General features: G+C 47.2%; 2 protein-coding genes and 1 gene segment (V, D, J or C); 1 reads left to right on the top strand and 2 right to left on the bottom strand.

The window, feature by feature from the left end:
- Positions 1–9045, bottom strand: LOC101589105 (putative DBH-like monooxygenase protein 2). The gene is made up of 13 exons (XM_004629122.2): positions 8738–9045; positions 7489–7635; positions 6829–6990; positions 6585–6668; positions 5363–5530; positions 5081–5183; positions 4708–4874; positions 3710–3801; positions 3331–3427; positions 3139–3198; positions 1489–1619; positions 647–764; positions 1–360 (listed from the first exon to the last, which is right to left on the bottom strand). Exons 1-13 carry the CDS (start codon positions 9023–9025, stop codon positions 118–120), a joined length of 1860 nt encoding a protein of 619 aa, XP_004629179.1. The 5' UTR covers positions 9026–9045; the 3' UTR covers positions 1–117.
- A 2510-nt stretch (positions 9046–11555) lies between these two features.
- Positions 11556–13318, top strand: LOC101560035. The segment is given in 2 exon segments: positions 11556–12736; positions 12990–13318. Coding segments are annotated over 2 exon segments (417 nt in total).
- Positions 13319–20376: 7058 nt separating this feature from the next.
- Positions 20377–21708, bottom strand: part of Prss58 (serine protease 58) — a 14358-nt gene continuing 13026 nt past the window's right edge. The window contains exons 5-6 of one of the 2 annotated variants that reach the window (XM_004629033.2): positions 20705–20844; positions 20385–20617 (exon numbers count right to left, since the gene is read on the bottom strand). In XM_004629033.2, coding sequence (XP_004629090.1) covers positions 20468–20617; positions 20705–20844 — 290 coding nt within the window. In that variant the 3' untranslated portion in view covers positions 20385–20467. Of the gene's footprint in view, positions 20845–21708 lie in introns of both variants that reach the window. The other variant, XM_023712929.1, reaches the window with a different exon arrangement.

The raw sequence follows: 21708 nt of genomic DNA, 5'->3' as shown, positions 1-21708 counted from the left end.
AGGGGCTCAGATGGGGGACACAGTTGGGGCCAAAGTAGGGAGTCGTTTCTGTGTGGGAAGGAAGAGGAAGATTTGAAGAAAGGGAGGGTTCTGGGTGTGTATCAAGGAGAGACAGAATCAGACTGCAGTCTGCAGCACGGCAAGGAGCCAGGGGAGGGTCCCCTGTAGGAGCAAGAGGGCAGCCAGGGGCATGCTCCGCAGGGCAGCAGTGTTGGAGCTAGAGAGGGCCCCTGCTGCAGCCCGGAATCCTGCAGGGGTCTGGTCCTGGGGCTCCACTTTGCCTCCAGTGGACTCGGAACAGGGGCCCCGTAGTGTAGGGATGATGTCAGGAATCCAGCCTGTTGTGTTTTCTATCAACTCCTGCAGGAAAGGGAAGAAAAAGGGTAAACCCACAAGCTCCCCTAGGCCCTCTCCCTTCCTTGAAGCCTTGCTAAATTTGCCCAAGTTTACAGAGTCCATAACCTAAGGGGAAGGCTAAGCCACACCCATAACCCTGATACAGTTCTGCTCTCAGCCCTGCCTTGTTCAGCTCTGAGTCCCTACCCTGTCATTTGCTTCCACCATCTTTCTGTTTTCCTGCTTTTGCTTAACACCTCCCAGCCTCCCTCCCCCAGCCTGGGCAGGTGGAATCTCGGAGAACACGCACATCGATCGTCTTCAGCATCACTGTCTGCTGGGCCTCCTTGCAGGCCTTCTCAGCTATCTTAATGTTCTCTGGAGTCCACTCAACATTGTCCATGACCATCAGGTTCTCCATGGGGCTTCTGTGACAGTGTGGTCAGCACAGGGGGAAAGATAGTGGTTTAGGGTTTACTTGAGCTTTGACAAAATACATGGCAAGCACCCCCATTTCTGCTAGTGTGTGCATCGTTCCAGCACAACGCATACTGAATGGCTACTAACTCACTGAACCGCCATGAGTTTAACAGAAGAAACATCCCCTGAGAGGCAAGTTCTAGACTGTATTTACTGGCATGCATATTAATTTAGGAGCATAGGGCCCAAAAAAGTGGACAAGAGTGACTTCAAAAGTCGTGCAATTGTCCTGAACTATGGGTGGAATGAGTGTATGCACAGATGTACAGTGTGTCTTATGGATACATTTCAGAGCTCTTGTGAGAGTCTCCAGTGAGAACCTTTACCCTCAGATAATTAAGGATCATGACTTGAAAGCAAGCAAACGTTGAGTCAAGAAGCTCACGTGAGCATAGATTTGTGTAGGGCGGACCTGACTCACAGGAAGCAGCTGGTGTTTGTTTCCTGAATAGTCTTGGTGGAAAGCATCTCACAAACTCCTGTCTGCTCTGGAGTTTTCAGCATCTGACACCAGTAGATGCAGAGGCGAGGAGGACAGGAGATGATTAGGCTCCCCGATGAGGACCCCGGACCAGTCGAGGGTATCGTTCTCCATCTCCTTTTCCTTCTGCCTCAGCACTCCCCTCATCCCTCCTCACACAGAAGTAGGTTCTGTCTCCCAGGATGACTCACACTGCAGCCTCTTCCCCCAGCTCCTGGACCACGTGGGTGATGTCAGGGTACCCCAGACAGCTAGAGATGTTATTTCGGGGGTAGTAGAAGAGGAAGACAAGGCACATCTCATTAAGGGTGCTCGTACCTCCCTGGAAAAGATGCCAGAAATGGAGGCATAAAGCCACAGAGAAATGCAGAGAGAAGAGACCAAGGCAGAGGGAATGCAGCGCAGGAGGCCATTCTGGCAGAAATGGCCTTTCCCTTCCCCTTCACCTAGAAAGAGCTCACTCTTCCCGCCCTGACTCTTCTTTCCTCCTCCTCCTCCTCCTCCTCCTCCTCCTCCATTTCCTTCTCTATTTTCAAGCCCCAGACAATTATTATTTCCAAGGCAATAGCCCACATGTCTTCCTTGTTCTCTGATTTTCTATTCTGTGTCCTGGCTTGAGTTATTAGACTCTGACTAATACCACTTAGCCCTCTTTCCTGATTGTAATCTGACCTCCCTACATTTTTAGTCTGTTCCTGAAACATCTTTCATTCTGGCATCTACTTACTAAGTAAATGTTGGCATCTTCTAACCATCTGTTAATAAGAGGCCCTTTTCACTAAACAACTTCTTAGATCACGTACAGTAAATTTCAACCCAATTGCTGATTTTACTTTCCTGACAAGTATTTAGAGTGTGACAGAGCTGGAGCCCATTGTCTGAGGTCTCAAGCTGGACTCGAGATGCATCCATTTTCTTACAAATGACTGAAATTTATTTTTTCTTATTGAACCTTTATGACCCTTCTGCCTACTCTACATCCCTGCCCCAAATCCCCAAATCCTTTTCTCCCTCCCATGAATCAAGGCGGGAAGGTTGGCCCTTCTTCAAGGGCCGTTCCCTGTCCCACTTCCCTCAATCCTGTTCCATCACTGCAGGCATCTGTTCCCCTTCCTTAGCCTCCACCCAGGCTCCTCACCTATCAGCACACTCTGTGCCTTCCTTGCCAATGGCTCTCTCACTCTTGTCCTTCCTCTGGACTCCCTACCTCTGAGTGTCTAAAGCCAGGCCCTCCCACCTGAGTCACACATTCAGTTCATTCCCTTAGGATTTGTTCCTTCAAGTGCACCCAAACCATCGTCTCTACTTGTTTATGCCATGTGTGACTTTCTGCTTTGGATTAATCATTTCTATGGAGACAACCCCTTCGGAATCCCACAGATACCAAACCACTAATGACATCCATAATGTGTGGGGTTCTTCGTGATCCTGGTAATTGCCACTAACTCTAAGGGAGCATCTAATACAAAGCAGGAGTTAACTGACTCTCACAACAATTCCATGAGATACTAGTAGTAATTCTTTTATAAACTGGGAAACGGGCACAGAGAGGTTGACTCATTTGTCAAAGTGTAGTAAGTTGCTAAATGATTATGTTGCCATTTGAACCCAAAGAGTGAGGACACACAATTCATGCTCTTAGGTGCTAAGGCCCAACCCTGTGGTCTTAGTGGGTCATCGACAGAGAACACTGGGAAGCCCTATACCCATTTTAAATGCATGGGAGTGACATGGGAGGAAGCGGCATCCGCTAGGATCATCAGGCTCCGGAGGGCCACAGCCCAGCTAGAGCTGTTTGCTGGAGCTAATATCTTCGTGTTCACGGTGGGAGAGACACTTACAAAAGTCATGGAGTCCCGATCCAGGGTCTGGTAGTTGCATTCGATCAGCAGTTCATCTCCCTGTTCAGGATGAAACATGAAAGCTGAGAGTGAGCGGCAGAGGACTAGTAGGGCTGTGCCATTTCCTCAGCTAGCACTAAATTCCAATCCTGCTCTTCCCCAGCTTCAGCCATGCCTTCCCGGGGTTCCCACCGGCTTGATCTCCACAAGATGAGGTAAATCTCGAATTTCCTGCAGATTGAAGTCATAGGCATCATCTTTACAGATTGTTCGGAGCTGTCTTCCACTTCTAGATGAAGAGCAAGACAGAAGACAGAACTGAGATGATGACATAGGGGCGGGGCCTATCAATAAATACGCAGCATCCAGAGGCATTCTGGGAGCACAGATTGCCAGTAAAATGAAACAGAAAAAATGAGATTCACGCAAACTTCCTCAGCTGTGTTTCAATCATCTCCACTCTAGGAGTGGTTAGAGCCCCTCGATTTCAACCAAGCATAACCTTAGACTGAAGAACCAAGAACTATTGCCATGGACAGAAGGAAAATTTTCAAATCAAGGTCTTCTCTACCTGTATTGCACAGCCTTCAGCGCCCGCCCAGCCAGGTGGGTGTGCAGCAGGTAGTTTACTACCTTCATATCCGCCACTGGAGCCCCGTTCATCTGCAACAGGGAGGAGGCACACCTAGTAGGTGAAGGTGCTGATCTTCACCCAGGCCTCGCCTTTCCTCCCTTGACATCTGAGATCTCCCTCTTTGCCTACAACTGACAAATTCCTTAATTCTTTTTAACGCATAGTTTATTTGTTTGTGATGCGTAAGAATTACTTATATGCATCATTAGCATCCTAATCATTCTTAATTCTTTTTTCCATCTCTACTCTCCCTCCTCATATCCTTTTTCTATTTCCACAAAATCTACCTTCTTCATTATCTATCCTCTATATTTTATTTTGCTTTTTAAAAATTTAGTACAAGGTCTGCAGGGTCTCACTATGTAGATCGGACTCATAGTGATCCTCCTGTTTTTCAGCCTCTTAAAGTGCTGGGGTTATAGGCGCACACCATCAAGCCCAATCTCAACTGCAGTCTCAGGGTGCCCCGGGGGCAGGGCCGGCATGGCAGGCCAGGGATCGAATCCCAGCCTCTGCGCTGAACCTAAGCAGGCGCTTTAGTGGCAGAGCCATTTGGCCTTGCCCTTATTTTGCTTTTTAAATTATTTGTTTCTCTTGTGTAAGATAAACCATGTAGTATTTAGCCTTCTATGTCTGTCTTATCTCACGTAACAGTATGGTCTCACGATGCATCCATTTTCCTACAAATGACTGACATTTATTGTTTCTTATCGGGCCCTCCTGACCCTGCTGCCTGCTCTACACCCCTGCCCCAAAGCTGCAAATCCTTTCCTCCCTTGTGTGAATCACAATGAGAGTCATTCTCCTGAGCACCAAGAGGCAGTCATTCTCTAAGACTGGGGCTTGGGCTGGGCAGGCTTGGGGATCAGACAGAATTGTGTGTGGGGGGGCGGGGGGACAAGAAGCCCCGGGGAAGGTGAGTCTCCCAGCTTCACCTCTTCAAACTTCTCTGTCTTACACAGCCCGTAGGACATGAAGGACTCCGCGCCCGGGGGCAGGAAGTGGATGGGGAAGGTCAAGACGCCCAGTTGGAGGACACCCATGTCGTATTCGCGCAGCTGAGCAGTGTAGTACAGGCGAATCCCCGACGAGTCGTACACACCTGGTCCCGGGAAAACAACAATGCGACAAAACAAAACAAAGACAGAACAAATGATGTCTTCAGAAGGCAAGAGAGCAGGACACAGTGTGGAGTGAAGAGGCTCAAGAAGTCTTGTGATGAACAAGATTTTCACGGATCCCACAGCTCCGCCCGGCCCCAGCCCCTGCGAACCTCGTTCCCCTCCTGGGAGTGCCCCACATGCTCACCAGGTAGGTTGTGGAAGTTGCTGTAGTGAATTTCCAGTCGGATCCATTGAGGGTCCAAGGGGGTCCCAATGGAGATGCCCACCTCATCTGGAAACTGGTAACTCTGGTGGAGGGAGAGAGATCCTGAGCCGGATGGGCTGGGAGCTCGCTGCAGGGCTCCGGGACTCTGGCTGTCATTTTTCTCCCTTCATGCAGACCTCGCCATCCTGCAATCTTCCATCCCCAGGGCTCAGCAATGTCTACCCCTCCCAGCCACGCATTGTCCCCCAATGTGGCACTTACGAGGCCCCCGACAGCCCAGCCCACGATAATCTGTGAGCAGAGGGAGAAGGCGGGGTCGAAGCCGTAGCACTCGCTGATGCCGGTGGGGAGGGCGCTGGCGTTGCCGCAGGCGTACACCAGGATGTGGTGCACCATGGTCTCGTTGTGCTCCAGCAGCTTGGGCTCAAACTGGACAAGGACAGGAGGGCAGAGAGGAGCCTGCGCTGGGGACGACAGCTCCTCGCCCTCCCACCCTTTTCCTCAATAAAACCAAGGTATCCCCACTTCTCTCCATTCCTTCCTCTCCTCTTCACTTTCTGTTTCTTTTCCCCAAGCTACCATTCTGCCCTTTCCTGTTTGATTCTTATTCCGACTCCCACTCCTTAAAACCTTTTGCCCATAAACAATGGAAGCAGTGCTGAATCTGGCTGGGGCCATTCCCAGCAGACTGACACAGGAGCCTTAATTACTCCATGACCTTTGTACCTGTGTCAGCACCTCTTTGGATTTTCTTTGATTTTTGCATTAAGGACAGGGTCTACAGGGGCTGCAAGGTCTCACTGCCTAGATTGGACTCGTAGTGATTCTCCTGTTTCCAGCTTCCCAAATGCTGGGATTACAGGCAAACTCCACCACGCCCAGTCTCAGCTCACCTGAGGGCAGGGCCAGCAGAGCAGGCCTGGGAATCGAACTCCCAGCCCCTGCGTCTGCCTAAGCAGGTGCTTTAATTTGCTGAACTATTTGTCTGGCCCTGGATTTTCTTTCTTGAAAAAAAAAATTGACTCTTAAATGCTGGGGACTATGCTGAGATTATATTTTTGTGTGCTTGGGGAAAATAGAAATTTCTCCAGTGTGAAGCGAAATGGTCTAGCTCGTGTCCACTGTAGCCAAAGCTCGCGCCCCTTCTCAGCTGTGGTCGCAGCCCCTCCAGCCTTTTCTTCTGTCTGGGAGCAGAAGGCACAGTGCTGCAGCCAGACTGAGCCTCAGATTCTGTTCTTTGCCAATGCTTATTAACCAATATCCTCTGTCCAAAACCTGCCTGCTGCGTGGTGATGCTTGAATAAAGTACCGCTGGTGGTTGTAGTTCTGGGCTGTAGGAATTGCGTAACTACTGCCTCTCCTGTACTCCCAGCCGGTCCCTCTTTCCCCAGCTACTGCCCTAAGCTTCTTCTGAGTGGTTTTCTGAGCACTGCTCTTTAGAGCCTGCTTCACTCTGGCCGCCTCCTCAGCCCTGTTCATGTACCTTGAAGATGTGATGCTTCTCGCTGACAATTGGAAGAGGCAGAAAGGTGCAAGCATAGGTGGTGTCGACCTCTGGAATGAGGAACTGGGGAAGGATGCAGAGGCTGAGTTGGGTAGGACTGGTGGGGTCCCTTACCTCTAGGAGGTTCATTTTAGGGCTAGATGAGGTGTGAGAGGAGTCCCAGGAACAGGGTGTAACAGGGGGTGGTTTGCTGGAGGTAGGTGGGTGGGTGGGGAGGTCTTACATCAGTGATCTCCAAGTCATGGATCATGGTGTCTGCAGGGAACTCCAGATCATCAGGGTGGAATATTTGTAGCAGGAAGATGGACTTGACAAAGGTCTGCTCACGCCTAAGCTTCAGGGTGTCATCCAGGCCATAGGCAGCGAGGACTCGCATTGTGTCACTCTAGGGGTGCCACAGACAGTGAGGGGGCCACCGATGAGTGGCACTTTGCACGTACTTGCATCCGAGGCCCTACCTAAGCCACTCGTGTCTACCCAGTGGAAGGGGAAGGTCAGAGGGAGCTAGTCCACTTCTAATCCTGTCTTTGGAGCTAACATGCTGGTCACACTGGCAAGTCCCACACTCTCCCACACTCTCTCAATGCCTGTGTCCTTATTATAAAGTGAGAGAGCTGAGCCACCCACTGAAATCCCAGCACTTTCAATGCAATGAATTAGGCAAGATTCTTCACCAGGAGGAGGCTGGGTGAGCACTGAATCACCAGGGCTCGCCCCGTGGCAGGTGGGCAGATTTCAGGATGTGGCACAATTTGGTTGGTCCTGAAGACTGAGAGGGACAGAAGTCCCAGGAGCTGTGACTTGATGTATAACTGGGGTGACTTGACTTCCCCAGGTGGAAACTCTGCTGGGACTAAGTACTCTTCTGCCTGCCTGAGGGTACCGTAATGTCCTGGTCGTGAGGATCACAGGAGCGGAAGGGCCTGGAAAAACGCATGGTGGTGTAGGCGGCGTCTTCCGTCAGGCCCAGCAGCTCAGCATCCTGGCTTCCGTCCTCCACTAGCGTGTCTTCATCCAGCAGGTGCTGATCCTATGGCCGGGTGGTGGTCAAGAGGAACAGAAGCACAGACGATCATTCATGAGGACAGAAAGTGTCCCCTTAAATCCCTCAGGATGGTAAAGTAAGTGGTGAGACTGAGGTTTGCTTTTCTATGTAAATTCCACCCAGGGCAGATCCAGGCACCAAGAAATGGATTCTCTGGGAAGATGGAATCCCCCCTCCTCCTCTGTTTATTTCTCCCATTTCAAGCCTCATCTTTCTTTACTCCAGCGCTCTTCTATCCTCAGCCCTCAGAAGGTCACTTAATTTCTGAGTGGTCTCTGCCATTCATTCTTTCTAGTGTGGCTCTTAACATACGTTGCCCTGTCCTGCTAATGGGCATTTCCCTATTTAAGTGCAGGTCAGAATAGGGACTGAGTTCAGAATGGCTGGGATGGAGACATGGAAAATGCAAATCATAATAATCCACTTCCTGGTGTTACTGCGAGGTCTAGACTGCAAGCAGTTCAGGACAATGGCCAGTTTATGGAAAGCTAATAACAATCTAAGAGGGGCTGGTGAGATGGCTCAGTGGTCTAAAGCACCTACTTAGAACAAGCTTAGCAAAACACAAAAACTACGGTTCAATCCCCCAGCACCACATGCCAGCCAGCCCCGCCCCCTGGTGGGCTGAGCTGGCCACACACACACATAAATAAATTAATTAATTAATTTTAAAAACAAACAAACAAACAAAAAAAAACAATCTAAGACATTGATACCACTGCTGCAGTGGCTGCTGCCGGTTTCCAATTGTGTCCTGCTGCAGTTCACCTGATTGACCTAAAGGAAACTGAGGATGGAGTGTGTGTCTTCGATAGCTTTGAACATTTCCCAGGGACCAGAATTTAGTGGGTTTTTAGCAACTAAGCGGTACAGTCTAAAGGTTTCATGCTCTTAGCAGGTTGGAGACACGTAATATGGAACATATAGGTCGCAAACTTTACCGTAGGACCATTTCTGTAAGGGGAAATAGACACTCAGAATCCCTGAGTGTCCCTGGGCACAGTTGGGTATGTTTAGAAAATATGGATCCTCATAGCCTACCCAACAGAGGAGCTCACCATTGGAAGGGCATGATCTTCAGTCTTACCGAGAAATAAACATTGCCGTCAGGCAGGACCCCTCCGACGACCAGATCACCTCCCACAGTCGTGTAGCGATTTGTGATGCCCACACCAACCCAGCCAGCTGTTCGCACCTGGAGCTCAAAAACGATGACCTCAGCATCGAGGTCAAAGTCCCAGCGCAAGAAAAGGACGCTGGAAGGATCTAGAAACCTGGAATAGCGCAGGTGAGAGGTGGGGCCAAGGTGGTGGCTTTGCAAGGTGGCTTCGAGGGCCAGAAGCAGGAGGAACTTTAAGAGAATGACACAGGCCATGGCTCTTGGGGCCCAGAGATCTTTCCTGCAGATGGGGAATCGAGAGCTCTGGGCTTATATGTGCTCCTGCCTATGCCAGGCACCATGCCATGGGGGAGGGACAAGCGGGGGCTCTTCTGATCTGATTATGCTCTGGATTTAGACTAGTGCCACTTACATAACCAGAGGAGGACTCTCCAGAGAGTGTAGAGGGCAGATTTCCCCCAGGACGCCCTGTCCCCTGTATTCTAAGATGCCCTTTCTGAGCATTATGTTTCTGGCCTATGCCCTGCACCCATTCACATGTGTTTTTCTCGTTTGCCTGTGTGTAGAGGGAAGTGGAAGCAGAGACAGGGACAGGATGAAAGCCAGACTTTCAGCCTCCCAGGATCAGGAGGAATGCAGCAGTTGGGAGGGGTGGTGGAGGCTGATTTCCATCTCTGCCGGAGTCTTTGTCGATTCCAGGAAGGACACGGAGAGGTCAAGAGGCTGTAATCAGCTTTTCAGGTGGAGGAGTCTCCAGTAGCTTTGGTTTTTCAGAACACCCCTGGGGAGGAGCAAGAAGAGGCAGAAGTGAGGGGGAGAGCAGGAGAAATGGGGCGAAGTAGGCCTGATATTGCGCGTAAGAGACTTTTCGTTTGCCGTTCCCTTCCTCGAGGAGCTGCTCTCAGAGAATCTGTATTTTGCTGTCTCCCCTGGAGGCTTCCTCCGATGTCCTGTGCAAGCACGCTGATCCCACATAAGACAGTAAAAGCACAAAAGAGGTACTAGAATAGCAGAGTAGAAACATCAGGTCTACTTCATTTTCTAAAATCTCCTTTCTATTTTATTTTCAGATAAGAAAATGGGAACCCCGGGGAGAAATGTGAGTAGCGTGGGATCACCCATTGTGTCAGTGGCAGAGGTGACAGAACTCGGGTCCTGCCTGGGATCACTCTTTCCAGGGTTTCCAGAGGTCACTAACACCTGCAAGGCAGCAAGTTTCTCCACCATGGAGTGTACTAGCGGAGGGGGTTGGTGACTCTTAGTGACTGCTTTTGAGGGAAGAACCAGTCTCACTCCAACTTCAGGCCGACCTCCTCCTGGGAGCTGACCTAGCAGTCAGGGCTGGGAAGCACCTCCTGTGGCCCGTGCTCCTACTATAGTGGAGAAGACAGGTGGCCTGAGGGCTTCTCAGCAGGGCAAGGCCATCTGCCACCTGAAGCCAGCCCCAGCTGGGTACAGAGATGCCAGGAGGAGTTGCTTGACTTCTTCCGTCAGCATACACGTAGACTAAATAACTGAGTTCTGAAGCTGGCGAGGCTGCTGCTGGTACTATGAGAATTTGCGTAGTCATCAGAGACAAAAGGCAGCAGATGTCCCAAGCAGCAGTCACAGCCTCTAACTCTGGTCCTGGCAGAGAAGGTGAGAGTGAGGCAACCATTTGGAAGCAAGAAGCTTACCGGGGTCCAGGGTGGGCAGCCAGCCAAGACTAGACAATGCAGAATCCAGGTGACACCATGACCTTGAGGAACAGGGGTGCCAGTGAGGGAGATAACAGGAGCCTCGGAGACGCTCTGATCCCAATCTCACTTGGGGATTAGGCTCAGGAGCAGGCACTGAGGAGACAGGACAGCCAGTACTGTAAATGGAGACGATCTGGGATCTCTTATCCTGCCAACTCTCTGGTTGGCCCACACACTGTCCTCAGGGAGAAGCAGGGCACCGAAGCGCTGAGATCCTGGCATGCAGACCACGAGCCTCTGCTCCCAGGGGCCCCTCTGGCTGCTGCCCTCATGTGCCTGTTGTTGCTCTGCCCTTGATTCCGGCGGGAGGCAGGCCTGAGTTCTGGCCAGTCCAAGTCCACTTTTCTCTAAGTTTGTGTTATGGGGCAGACACCCTTGTGACTACAGAACAAGCCCAGGTCTTGCGATAACAACATCCTGCTGCTGCAAAATGAGTCCTTCTCTCCATATGGTGGTCTGTGAAATGCTAAGATTGGAGAGATGATAGGTACAGGAGCTTTTAACTCGAATCTCCTAGTTTATTGGTTCCAAAAGTAAAAACAAAAGCCTCTTACCAATGCTAAAAAGTCTTGGGGACCTGTCCTTTTCCTCTCACTTGAGTGCTACCCAACAGGTAACTAAAGACAAGTGTCGCAGGTAATTTTGTCATGTTTAATTAAGTTGGAAATTTTCCAATGCAGTAGTAAAAGCCAATTACTATTGCTTCCTTAGCCCATGCCAAGGCCTAGTCTATGAACTTTTCCATGTTTTGAGCCCTTCATTCATTCTTTTGAAACAGTTTTCAATGTTGGCTTTATTTTGCATGTGAAGAAGCTGAGGGAAAATTTCACCCAGTGGAATCGACGATGTTAGAAGTTATTGGAAAATATAATTAAAGATGACACAGTTGCATGCAAATGACTTACTATAAGTCAACAGAATATGATAAATTAGCCAACTAGTAAACATTTAACAGTTCAATATTAGGTAAAATAATGAAAAACTCAACAGAAGTAAAAGAAAAAAGAAAAATGGCTTTAATACCGAATAAACTAAAATATAATATCCATGAATCTTGACTCAGGAGAGACCGAATAGACAGAGCTTTCACTCTGTCATAAAGCCATACAGATATTGCTAAGCACATACACGCTGTCTCAAGCATGTGATCTTCTCAAGAGGAAGTCCTCAGAAGGAGGCATTGGCAACCCCATTGGTCACACATAGTTCATCTTACATGCACTTGACAACTGGGTGACATGGGTTTGCAAGATGACTTTATCCAAAGAAAATAAAAACATATCTTTGAACAAAGGGAAGTTTTGTAACTTGGTACAAGGAATTAAGTGGGGCTTCTAAGTTGGGCTCTTCCCTAAATTAAAGTAGGTTCCTAAGTGAGGCTTCTGCTTCTTTCAAAAGGGAGATAGGGACACTGTGGTCCCTGAGGATTGATTACATTGCCAAGCAAGGTTCCAGGTTCTTGAGAAAAATACATTCCTCCCTCAGCATGTAGCTGATCATTTATCTTCTTAAAGGGCTCACATACATCTACAAGAGATGGAAAGAACTCACCATTCCCAGTTTGCTAAAGTAAGAAAGAGAGTGGAAGAAGAGGGAGGGGGAGGTCTCTTCTCTTGTTTTGTACAGGAAGACTAAAGCCTGTTCTCAAAGTCTATTTGCTCTCACGAAGTCAGACACTGATAACTGGAGGTGAATGTCCCTTGTCGGATTGCCCAGGGTGGCCCTGGGGTGTCTTCCATTTGAAGATAAAGCCTGTGGACTAGAAGTGTGTTTCTTCAATGTTATAGGCGTCATGGGCAGCATGAAGAAATTTTCATCCCCTGCAAAGATCTGAGGCTCAGACTCAGACCATTTCCAGGAATCTCTGGGTCACAGCTGAGGGGATACAGAGTTGCTCCTGTTCACGGAGACACTTCATGAATGTGGGTTGGGCTGAAAGTTGGCATGCTTCGTGGAGCTCGGATAGCAGGAAAGCACGCAAACCTGTGGTTTGAGGTTTTTTGCTTCAGGGAGATGAGACAACTTATTCAGTTTCCTGAGGACTCCACGCCCTTTTGAGCTTGGGGCCTATAGAACTATCCACCTCTGACTGACACTTCCTAGGCGGAGACCGTAGGCTCTATCCTGGCTGCCTGTCCCATGGCCTGTGACAGAGAACCTGAGGGGCCAGGGATGGGCTCCTTTCCCATTCTGTGTGGCTGGTTGGTCCTGGCTGCTCTGAGTGCAGGTCAGTGGCAAGCAGAGGAAGACACTCAGTGACAGGTGAGGGAGGGCCAGAGGGATGGGTCACTGCAGCCCCATAGCCAGAGAGGTCACCCTGCCTCCTCACCCCAGCACTGCAGTTCACCAAGATCGGTGTCCTCTGCTCTGGGCAGCCTCCTGGTATCTCCTGGGTCCCCTCCTCTGCACTCAGCTGAGTCAGTTCCTCCTGGGGGCGACCACACTGTTTAATCTCACCTTGGCCGACCTCTGTGTTTCAGAAGCCTCTGTCAGCCTGATGGAGCAAAGCCCCCGGTGGACCCTAGTGCAGACTGGGTGGACAAAGACTCTCCGCTGCATCCTGAAGGATTCTCAGTACCCCTGGATGAGCTGGTACCAGCAAGATCTCCAGCAACAGCTGCAGTTTCTTGTCAGCCTGAGGAGTGCTGGAGACAAGGAGTCCATATCTCTTCCTGGAGCTGATTACCTGGCCACGAGGGTCAGTGAGACAGAGCTGCTGCTGCAGGTGGCCAACGTGACTCAGGGCAGAACCCTCTTCTGCACCTGCAGTAAAGACACAGTGAGGAACCTTGCTGGGGCATTTGAATAAAAACCACAGGCACAGGCTCTCCTGGTTCCCACCCTCCTCCTCTGCCCCAACAGCCCTCTGGAGCCTGCTTCCTGCCCAGACAGATCTTCCTTTCCTACCTTAACCCCAACTAGACGCTCTCTCTGCTGATTTCCCTTTAGCTGTTTTCTGTCTGACTAGCACAGCAGTTCAGCCTCGGTTCTGGTTCTGGAGGTCTGGAGTGCGCACCTTGTCTCTGCTGAGCATGAGCCTTGGGGAGGTCTCCCTTCCTCTCAAACCTAGGTGCCCGTAACATGCGGAGGGCAAATCTACCCATCTCACAAGTCTTGGCAAGGGCTGAACTAGGTAACTTAGGGGAAGCTTTTATTATGTTGCAGAGGGGCACAGAAAACACTCGGCCTCGGTTTTTCTTTCCAAAGTTTGCATATATAAAAATCCTGCTACAGTTGGGTCCCAATCTCAGTCCCCACAGAGAAGCTGAGAAGAAACCTGGAGAAAGGCTGGGAGCTCAGGAAAGGGGAGGGCTGAGTTGGTGAGTGTGTAGCCATCTCCATCCACCCCTGAAGTAAATACCTATTTTTCTCATGACACCACCGTTCCCATTACCACACCCATATCTGCTCATTACGCCCTAATTTCAAGGTGATCTTTAAAAATGTAAGTTCCCTGAAACAAGCAGAGTCTGGAATCTGATAGATGGCTCAGAAAATATTCAGCTAAAAGCCCAGAGGCCAGAACTGATTTTGCAGCTGAAGTTCCACCATTGAGAGGCAAAAAAAAAAAAAAGACATTTTGATTCCAGGCAAACAGTTGGGAACCAACTAGGAAGTTTTGAATGACAGCAAGAGAAGGTGGAAGGAGAGAGGAAGGGAGGGACAGAGGAGAGAGGGGAGAAAGATCTGATCATACCACAGCTGAGCCACTGCTTCTACCTTAGAACCTTTTCCGTTCTCTCCATAGGCGGAGACTGATTTAGCAGACGGCGGAAATGCAAGGGAAGCCAGTGGCTGCGGCAGCCTGGGAAAGGCACCTGCTCTGTCTCTCAGGCGGTGGGTAGTGTGGGATTCCTGTAGATAATCCTGGTGGGGAGGTTTCCTTAGTCCTGTGGTGAGTGGGGAGTCTTGCCAGCAGGGGGCGCCATTGACCCACATTTCTCCCTCCTTACTCTGTTAATTGGGATTTGTAGCAACTCAACCAGGTTCTTAGTTTACTTTTTCCTCCCTTTCCAAGGCCTCTGATCTGTCACCTCATCTCATCTCTCCCTTCCCACAGGAAGATCTCCAGAACTGAGGGTCATCTGGCTGTGACACTGGCTGGGCTCACCCCAGGGCTGGGCTATCATTGCCTGTGTGCACGCTTCCGAGTCCTGGATTTTTCTTAAAACACCCATGAGCTGTGGAGAAACATAGCCTTCCACATGACCCTTCTTAAGCTGTTCTTCTGGAATGTTCTTTGTACTGTCCAAGCTCAAGAATTCCTTCCCCCGAGTGAGGTGGGCCTAAGCAATAAATCAGAGGGAGCAGAAACTTGGGCCTTGACAAAGGCCTCCCTCCATATCAAACAGAACAAGTTCTTCCAGACATGTGGTATTGGCTGCGCATTGGTCTTGTTAGCTGTGACCTGATCTCATTTTCTCTGCCTTCCTGTAGCCTTGTGAGGCTTTGCATCCCCTCCCCCGTGATGCCTACGCTCACCCTCTCCCTTTCTCTCATATGCATATTTAGACACACGGCACATACTTACCTAGCGGGAAGTGAAAATTAAAAAGGACCACAAAGATATTCTCCTCAGTAGCTACATGTTTTCTTCACCCTTTGACTTCTCTTGGCTTCAGACCCACGTGCCTCATAACCTGCTCTCAAAATTTATGGTACGGAGAGACCAGTTGGAGATTTGACAACAGCACGGAAATGTTAGCTGTTATGGCTTGTGTCTGGGTGTTTTCCTCGGAGTCTCACATATGCATGGGCGGCGCTTTCTGCATATGGCTGGATCCAGGGTGTGTGACTGTGGATTAAGGGTGTCATAACTTGATTAATCTATGGATTGGCTTAGCCTGGCTGTGGGTGTGGATAATGCTCCTGCCTCACTGCCTTCTGCTTGCTCTGCCAAAGACTACTTCCCTTCTGCCTCCCCTCTGCCGTGCCTGTCTGTCCTGGAGCCAGCAGACTACAAACTGAAACCTCTGCTGTGAGCTAAAACCTTTCCTCTTTTAACTTTTGTGGGTTGGGTATTTTGTCCCAGCAGGGAAAAAGAAACTAAGACTGTAGTTATTTTAATAGGTGCAAAGCAATATCTGATTATGGTTTTGATTTGCATTTTCTTGATTACTGATGTGGAGCACTGGTTTATACACAGCTGTGCTGGATATACTGGTACCAGTAACACATGACCGCTGTAAAGGAAAACTCTGAAGGATACACTGATGGAAAAAGAGCAGAATTCTTCTCGAGGGCCAGAAGTCCAGTCAGCTTACCTGGTTGTTTTCTTTTCTGAGATTAAGATTTCTATACATTTCTTTTTTTTCTTTTTCTTTTCTTTCTTTTTGTGGTACTGGGGTTTGAACTCAGGACCTAGAGCTTGTCAAGAGGCATGTGCTTAAGCCTCTGAGCTACCTCCCCGGCCCTCTATACTTTTCTTGAGAGTGGCTAGTGTTCTGTTTCATTAAACACTTAGAAGGAGCAAATTGGGAAAGATAGGAATATCCTCTTTTGGGAATACGTATGTAATGTGGTAGAATTTTTTTAGGCTTAACTCAGAACAGGAGAATAATTGTGTCTTACAGGAATTACTGTTAAAATATTTTTCTTCAGATTGATAATCAAATGAATAATTTGGGCTGCTCTGAACTTCTTCCTGATGTTTCTGTAGGAGATTTGTAAACAAGGTGGAGAATGGAGCCAAATGGAGCATGGTGGTGACTGAACAAAAAGACTTCTTCAAAGCCCAACAGAGAGTGCCTGTCATTGTGGTATTCTGAATATGGGCGGCTTGTCATGACATGCCAGTTACTGCTAAGATGTCTCTCGGGTAGGTGGATGTTCAAGAAGAAGGGGGTGGTGAATGAAAGCAAGAGACAGGAAAAGGAATATTGTGGGACTGTCCTGCTTCAAGGTTGTATATGGTGAGATTTTTGGACTTATGTGCAAACATGAGAAGCATAGAATTCTTTATCCTATTTTTACAATATAATCTAATTTTTAAATGTTTTTTTATCATATTATGTAGGGACTTAAAGTTCAACATATCAATACTTGATGAAAAATACCTGTTCCTTATTATGCCTAAGATGTTTGAAATGCAGTGAGAAGTGAGGTTAAGCTTGATAGCCTAAATCGTTTGATAATAACAATAAGCTTGTCTTCTGGATGGTTAAAAACCTAAGTTTGCAGACCAAAATTAGAGAAACAGGAGGGCTACAAGGAAAGCCAACATTTTGGCCCTAGTCTTCTAAGGTCAATTAAGACTCAGGACATATGAGAACTTGTACTGTAACGTCATGTACCTCGGTAGTGTCCCAAATTTTCTGATCAAGAAGATTAATGGGGCCAAAGAGGAAAGTGATCGATGACGTGTGCCTAAGGAGAGTGTGCCTAAGGAGAGTCACATGGGGAGAAGACACTCTCTCAGGCTTTCACAGAGAGCACATTGGCCAAGCAATGGCCGTGACTCATCCACATGGCTGCACTGACAAAGGTTCTACAATCTGAGGTACAGGATCTCAGGATAAGTCCTGAGGGCATTTCACTGACCTTCTCAGACCAAAAAGCTACAACTCTTGTTGCATAGGTCCTGCTTTACCTTGGTCTTAACCATCCAGTAGAAAAGTATGAAGACGAAATATAGGAAATAAAGCCATGCTGTTAAGTTAAGCTGTGGGGGACTCAGGTCAATAATTTCTGACATTGCCAGTTAAACAGAAGACCCAATGCTATTATGGGCTACTGGACTCTTTTAGAATATTTTGCTGAGTTTACACACCTATAATATTCAATAACGAAACTTAGAAAAAATGGGGTATACCGATGAATGTCCACTTTGTATCTGTGTATTCAAAGTGGTTGGGATAGATATATAGTTGCATTCTCTTAATGAATAGAATGATTTGTTCTAATGGTGTTTGTAAATAGGATCACAAGTCTGCATCTTGTACAGCAATTAACCACTAAGAAGAATATATGCAGTGTATTATTTGTTGAAACTGTACTTCCGATTTGATTTGAAACTGTCTCATTGCTATCTGTTTATCAATAAAACTTTGAAAAAAAAGAAATAAAACCATGGTGTTACGTTGAAAAAAAAAAAGCCCAACAGACCTGGTGTCCAACTCCACCTGAGCCCACTGTGCCTTTGGTACCCCACTTTCCAGGGGGCGATAGATGAGTCCCTTTCATCATGCAAGAGTAGACTTTTGTTTTCACTGAAGATGATGAATTCTGGTGTTAGTTACTTTTCTCTCATTGCTGGGACAAAATAACTGACACCTAAAATTGAGGAAGGAAAGGTTTATTTAGCTTACACTTTGTGGAGGTTTCAGGTCACACTGTTGGCTCTGAGGTAAGGTGGCACATGGCTAAGGGGTGACCATTCATGGCATGCTGGGGAAAGACAGCAAAAACAAAAGCTGGAAAAAGGGCAAACCTCTTTTCTCCCTTATATTATGAAAAGGCTCCCCTCTCCCCTCCCCAGCATGTGGTGTAGCACTCACAGCATCCGCCCTCCTCTGGCACAGGCTCACGATCCTTACAAGTGAGGACCCTGGCCTCTAGCTGGGTCAGTTAGATGAACTTCTGAGCTTCTCAAGTTGCCACAGTGAATCGACCCTTGAAGCATCCTGGGTTAACAGCTGCTCTAGGGCGTGTCCTCTACATCTGAGGATGTAGAACTGCTCTTAATTAGGTAAGTACAGAAATATAGAGATGAGACAAAAACCTAGTGTCCTGAGGGAGCAGGGAGCAATGAACAGAGCCGGAGGAGAACTGGCGTCTCACTCGTAAATTCCAGAAAGCTGAGATTCAAGGCTTCGGGCAGCGGCTTCTCCTGCTGGCACTCTCTCTGTTGTTTCCTCCGTTGCTTGGGAGGTTAATGGCTAGCACTATGTAAACTTAGAGTTAGGTAAATGCTCAAGTCAATAGAGAGAATCGCTTGTGTTCACAAAAGTGGTTATGCACATTCCTTAGCCTATACATTGTTTAGCCCTCAATAAATGTGAAAAGTTTCGGTGGCTCTGGGCTCACTCTGAGAGAGACTAATCTCAGTGAGACCTCTGAAGCTATGTATTCATCAGGTCTTCTCAGCATTTCTTTGGGCACCAACCCATAAATTCCAATGGTTTAAGTTTCTAAACTTCTCCAGTTGACATAAGGAATCAACCATCACAACTGAATTTTGATTTCCTTTTTGTTTTCTTTTTTAAATTCGATGCAGGGTCTTCCTGCACAGTTCAGATCAGAGCCATAACCTTTTAGCCTCCTTTAACCTTATGTACTAAACTTTATCTTTTAAAAACTATTTATTTATTTGGCACAGGGTCACACTACACATTTCCAACTCTTAGTGATCCTCCTGTATCAGCCCCACCAGTGCTGGGATTACAGGTGTGAGCCAACACACACCTTTTCAGGGTTGGCAGGGCATGGGTTACCAGGGATCAAACCCAGGGCCTTGTGTTTTCCAGGTCAGCACTTAGACCACTAAGCTGTCTCCCCAGCCCATGATTTTTTTTTTAAAAATTAACATTTATTTATTTGGTACAGGGTCTTGCTACAGAGCTCCAACTCATAGTGATCCTCCTGTCTCAGCCTCCCCAGTGGCAGGATTACAGGTATGCATCACCATGCCTAGTTTGCATTTTTTTGTTTGCCATTGTCATTGTCCTAGTACCACCAAGCTCCGATTACCTGAATGCCTGTGTATTCAACTAGCTAGGAATGCATCCTCCAACTAAGGAATCATCTCCTACTGCTCCTGGCGAGATCCTTGGGTGTCATTCAGGTCTATAGGATACAGAGACCTCCCCATGTATTTTGCCTCTAATCTGGTGATCTTGCACAACATAAGTATGACCTGGTGAAATCTTTGCAGCAAGCTAAAGCTGAAAACATCTCTGGAGGTGGAGATGCTTGTCTGCAAAATGAGTTTGAAGTCGCTTATTTCTCCAGTAGTAACTAAAAAGTTATTAGGTACAATGTGAAGATGATACTATCATGGTTGTACTTAATACTTCATATGCAGAGTCTTGTGTCAATGTACTCTAACCTAGACTCGCCTGGTTTGGAGGTTTTACAGCCCTTGAGAGAACAAGCTTTTCTGCTTGAATTTGGGATTTCTGAATTGACTTCCAGAATGAGGAATTTTCTTTTCCTCCAGTTGGGCCACAGACTGAACTATCTAAATCCTGTTTTTCTTTCTTTTTAAGTCTTCGCTCAACTAGCCAAATGAACTCTCCATATAAAACTATCAGTGAAAAGTCTTTGGTGGTAACTGAATTTGCAGAGGGAAAAAGGAGAGAAGAAAAGGAGGAGGAAGGAGGAGGCTCCAGGGGGAATTTGCATAATATAAAAACAAAACACATATTAGGAAAATGGGTCCTAAAACACCTAATCATTGGCTATGTCTTAAGGCCCCAATTTACTTTTATATTAACTTCTAGTGGGTTAAGTAGACATCCAGAATCCTGCAAAATGAACATCTAGAGTTCCCCTCTAACTGGAGTTGTATGGACAAGGAGAAGCTAAATGCCATACTACCTTCAGTCCCCATCTGAACCACTTTCCCATCTACCCTTCTACTCAGCCCACTTCTTGTCAGACTTCTTGTTCCTAGTGGATATGCGTAACATCTCAAAAGCACGTGTCCTCAAGTAGTGGGGGATGTAGTACCCCACATGTCTGTGGGGTTTTCTGTTTCTCAGGGAATCGGTTATCAATTTGTTAGAGAGAACATAACACCCACTTCATAAACTCCAACTGCCCTGGGAGTTTTGGGCTTTCAGTCTTCATTTACAGAGAGGAGAGGACTGTCATGTCTGAAATATTGATCAGTCTTTGGCATTGTCCAACAGAATGAGAAATCACACAAGACGCAATCCAAGGAGTTCCTTCGTTTAATTCCGAGGCTGGAGGTGGGTACAGACTGTATCACATAGTCCAGAATTCCTGCCATGGGAGCTCAGTTGTTCTTGATCGTTTCTTCAATCCAAGGCAAGTAGTGAAAGATACTACTATAGATACCAACGTCAGCCCTCAGAATGCACCCATCTGTGTAAGACAGGATTCCATGAAGCACCCCATTGCAGACTGCTGGGGCAGCAGAGATTTCCTGCCAGAAGAAAAGAAAACTGATTATCTTTTGCGGAAGGGACACAAGAAAGAAAATGGGAAAACTAAGGCATTGAAAATATGTCACCTTGCAAGGCTGCCTCCTTCCTGGCACGATGCCCACGCAGATCATATTATTTCTGATTTTGTAGGCTGGATAGGTTTTCTGACATTCTGTCGGTGAGATTACGGAGACGTCTACGTTCTGCACATTGTCAGGGTCCTTGGCTACAGGAAGAGAAAAATAGCAAATCCTTAAAGGTTCACTTACATGCTGCATCAATTTTTTTTTCTGTCTTTTCTCACACATTTGTATGTTCTTTTGCTATCAGAAAGGAAAGAACACTGAGAAAACAGAACTGTGGCAGTTAGGACAACACAGAAAATTATTGTATTAACAGTTTCTCATTATGCAAGTGATTAAATTCTTAGAATGTATGTATAAATATGAGACATTCCCATGAAAAATTACTTGAATTATTTTGGAAATTTAAACATCTGCAGAGTATTCTTTCAGAGGGTAGTTTTAGAGCACTAAAAAAAATTTAGAGGTATCTAGCCTAGTTTATCATTTGTTAGATGAAAAACCAAACTAAACTGAACCAAAACAAAAGGATGTATCTGCTCAAAGGAAATCACACATTTTCTTTAGCTTAAACAAACAACAGCAAGTGGTAAAACTAGTATTTTGAGATGAGAATACTAATTCTTCTTTGACATTGTTTCCTTTACAGCTTATAACCTTTGTCAACTAGCTATAGCTGTATAATTTTTTTTTTCTCCTGTGAAACAAGAGGAGAAAAACTAAAGCACAATAGTCTCTATAGCTATTGCACATGCCAGGTATTCTTTGCAAGTGTCATACTTTGGGAAAAGTATTTTCAAATTTTTGTTTTTCTTAATGAGTGCAGGTTTACTTCAATATCTTTATTTGAAAATGACATTGCTTCTGGCCTAGAAACGTTGAAATCCTTTATTTTCTATACAGCAATAATTTTGTAGCTCAACATTTCCCATGTGGGGGCTGGTGAGATGGCTCAGTGGTCTAAAGCACCTACTTAGAACAAGCTTAGAAAAGCACAGGGACCGCGG

Source organism: Octodon degus, unplaced genomic scaffold, assembly GCF_000260255.1.
Source record: "Octodon degus isolate 3935 unplaced genomic scaffold, OctDeg1.0 scaffold00027, whole genome shotgun sequence".
Classification (NCBI taxonomy): Eukaryota; Metazoa; Chordata; class Mammalia; order Rodentia; family Octodontidae; genus Octodon; species Octodon degus.
Note: the sequence above shows the minus strand (reverse complement) of the source record. Positions and strands in the feature narration are given on the sequence as shown.